This window comes from Sinocyclocheilus grahami, unplaced genomic scaffold (genome assembly GCF_001515645.1).
Source record: "Sinocyclocheilus grahami isolate Dianchi unplaced genomic scaffold, SAMN03320097.WGS_v1.1 scaffold68707.1, whole genome shotgun sequence".
Lineage (NCBI taxonomy): Eukaryota > Metazoa > Chordata > Actinopteri > Cypriniformes > Cyprinidae > Sinocyclocheilus > Sinocyclocheilus grahami.
In genome coordinates, this window is record NW_015528614.1 from 1 (window position 1) to 732 (window position 732).

At 50.3% G+C, this 732-nt stretch overlaps 1 protein-coding gene across 1 annotated transcript; it reads left to right on the plus strand.

Moving 5' to 3' along the window:
- Positions 1–4: 4 nt before the first annotated feature.
- LOC107581058 (activity-dependent neuroprotector homeobox protein-like) lies at positions 5–727 on the plus strand (the record flags this gene model as incomplete). The annotated part of the gene is made up of 1 exon (XM_016266634.1): positions 5–727. A coding segment is annotated over one exon (723 nt), but the record flags the coding sequence as incomplete, so codon positions are not given.
- Between the last annotated feature and the right edge of the window lie 5 nt (positions 728–732).

The following is a 732-nucleotide window of genomic DNA, read 5'->3' on the forward strand; positions in this document are numbered from 1 at the left end:
CATCCACTGCCTGGGAGTGTACACTAGCAACATGACTGCTTCCACTATCACGCTCCATTTGGTGCACTGCCGAGGTGTTTGTCAGACCCCTAAAGGCACCAAGCCCATCACGCCTGGACTACGCTCACCTGGAGCTGGGTCTCTTAAACGTGAGTTAGTCACCCCAGATGCATCTGACCCCAAGAGAAGGAAGATGGTGGACCAGTCTAGGTATTACCCTACAGTCTTTGTTGAGAAGCCAGAGGAGCCGGTCGTGTTGGCACTGGATCCGAAAGGTCATGGTGACGAGTCTTATGAAGCACGGAAAGCTTTCCTTACAGCGTATTTCAATCGGCATCCCTATCCTTCCCAACGGGAGATTGAGAAACTTGCTGCAAGCCTCTGGTTGTGGAAGTCTGATGTCTCGAGCCATTTTGCCAACCATCGGCGCTCGTGTGACCGAGACTTAGACTCCCGCAAACCTGTTGTGTTACTAGGCTTTAACATGCGGGCAGTAAGCCAGCTCAAGCATGACATGAGCTTTGATGCCAGCTGGCTGTTTGAAGTCAACGAAGACGAAAAAAGTGGATTCTCAAGGACCTCAAGATTTAGGCTGAAGTCTCCTGTTGGTTTCTCTACAGACTTCAAGGGGAAAAAGCAGCCATTAAACACTGGACAAAGTAGTCAAAGCAACTGTGCCTTCAAGCCATGCCCTGGATCATCCTCAGAACCTATTGCCATTGACTCTGACAG